This window comes from Eimeria tenella, genomic scaffold (genome assembly GCF_000499545.2).
Source record: "Eimeria tenella Houghton genomic scaffold, Eth_scaff3432, whole genome shotgun sequence".
Classification (NCBI taxonomy): domain Eukaryota; phylum Apicomplexa; class Conoidasida; order Eucoccidiorida; family Eimeriidae; genus Eimeria; species Eimeria tenella.
The window spans coordinates 1-2,033 of NW_013544413.1; the positions used below are offsets into that span (position 1 = coordinate 1).

General features: G+C 61.4%; 1 protein-coding gene across 1 annotated transcript; it reads right to left on the minus strand.

The window, feature by feature from the left end:
* Positions 1-579: 579 nt before the first annotated feature.
* Positions 580-1,823, minus strand: ETH_00042150 (uncharacterized protein; the record flags this gene model as incomplete). The annotated part of the gene is made up of 2 exons (XM_013379514.1): positions 580-1,061; positions 1,415-1,823. Coding segments are annotated over 2 exons (891 nt in total), but the record flags the coding sequence as incomplete, so codon positions are not given.
* Positions 1,824-2,033: the final 210 nt, after the last annotated feature.

The window sequence follows — 2,033 nt, forward strand, 5'->3', positions numbered from 1 at the left end:
GGTGCTGTGGGGGCCCCCGGGGGGCCCCCGCAGGGGGGCCCCCAGGCCACTAACCGCCGGGTGCCACTCGTCGTCAGCAGCCAAGACCCGCAGCACTGCTGCCTCCCTGCTGCAAAGCAGCCCCACAAACTCGCAGCGGAGGGGCCTCCTGCTGGGGGGCGCCCTGAGCCCCGGGGGGCCCCCCAGGCCCCGGCGGGAGAGGGTTGGGGGGCCCCCGGGGGCCCCCCGCCCCCACCTGAGGGCCGGGACCACCCACTGGGCTGTGGGGGGAGACAAGAAGTGAAGCCAAGGAGACACTTTTTGTTTGCGCCTTTGGAGACACACAAAGAGAAAAGAAAAAGAGACAATTTGAGGAGCAGCAGAGGCGCAAACAGGCTTTCTAACGAGGGGCTAGGGTTTAGGGTTTAGGGTTTAGGGTTTTTTAGGGTTTAGCAGCTGCGGGGCGCCCAGCGCTAGAGCTGCGGCCCCCAGGTGTACAGACACCTCAACGCGCATGCAGGCTGCTGCAGTCCCTTAATGCAGCAGCTGTAGCAGCAAAACACCAAAAAAGGGTTTAGGGTTTAGGGTTTGGGGTGCAGCTCACAGCAGCTGCAGCAGCTCCTCTTCACTTTTTGCTGCTGCATGCATTTCTTCCAGCTGCGAAAAGTAGGCACAGAGGGCCCCTGAGGAGACACTTGAAGAGACACTCTTTTTCTTCAAGAAGGGCCGCACCACCAGCTCCAGCAGCCCGCCCCCCCACCCCTGCTGCTGCTGCTGCTGCTGCTGCTGCTGCTGCTGCCGGACGCCAATGACTTGCAGCTGAATGGTGTCTCCTTGCTGCAGGCTTTCCCACAGGGCCTCTGAGTCCTTGCTGAGGGGCCTCGGGGGCCCCCCCACTGCGCCGGGGGGCCCCCCGGGGGCCCCCTGGGGGCCCCCAGGGCCTCCGGGGCCCTCGGGGGCCCCCCCCGCTGCAGCAAATAGCTGCTTTGGAAGGAACAGCTTGGGGGGCAGCATTTGCTGCACTGCTGCTGGCAGCAGCAGCTGCACTCCAAGGGTGCTGCTGCTCTTAGAGACAATCAAGCCTTCGAAGACACACAAACCCTAAACCCTATCGCTAAACCCTAGCACAAACCCTCGCCCTAAACCCTACAAGCAAGGGCGCCTGAAGCCTAATACCCTAAACCCTAAACCCTAAACCCCAAAACCTAAACCCTAGCGCTGCGCGTTGGCTTCCGGGGAGCAGAACCCAAAGCATTCTCCGCAGCAGCAGCAGCAGCAGCAACAGCAACAGCAGCAGCAGCAGCAGCAAAGACGGCCTTGCGGCTTCAGCAGCAACTGGGGCGCAGCTGGCCTCTGCACAAGTCCAGCTGGGGTGTATGTACACCGCAGCAGCAAACCGGGTGTACGTACACCTCAGCAGCAAAACTCTGCTCACCTTCAAGAGGGTGTTTTGTGTCCCGGAGCCAAGAGACCAATTCGAGGCTGTCCTCAACCAGCTGCTGCTGCTGCTGCTGCTGCTGCTGGTGTCTCTGCACCTGGCGAGCTTGCTGCTGCTGCTGAAGGGCTGCCTGCTGCAGCGGCTGTCGTCGCTGCTGCTGCCGCTGCTGCAGCAGCTTGCTTGGCTGATGCTGCTGCCACGGCTGCTGCTTTTGCTGCTGGCGCTGCTTGAGCTGCTGCTTCGCTTCTGGTCTCCTCCCGGGAGCAACTGAGCGTTGCTGCTGCTGGTGCTGCAGCACTTGCTGCTGCTGCTGCTGTTGCTGCTGCTGCTGCAGAGATACTGGACTGGGGCTGCTGCGCTGCTGCGCCTTCCTGGGAGCATCCTGGGGGCTTCCAGAGAAGGGAGCCTGTAGGACACCCAGAGCTCCAAACCCTAAACCCTAAACCCTAAACCCTTAACCCTAAACCCTAAACCCTTTTCTGGAAACCGGCCGTTCCAGACTAGGCCGACAAAGAGAGCCACCTAGGGTCCAGGACAAGCACCGCAGCTAACGGCTTCAGCTTATTGATAAGACTTAGGGTTTAGGGTTTAGGGTTTAGGGTTTAGGGTTTAGGGT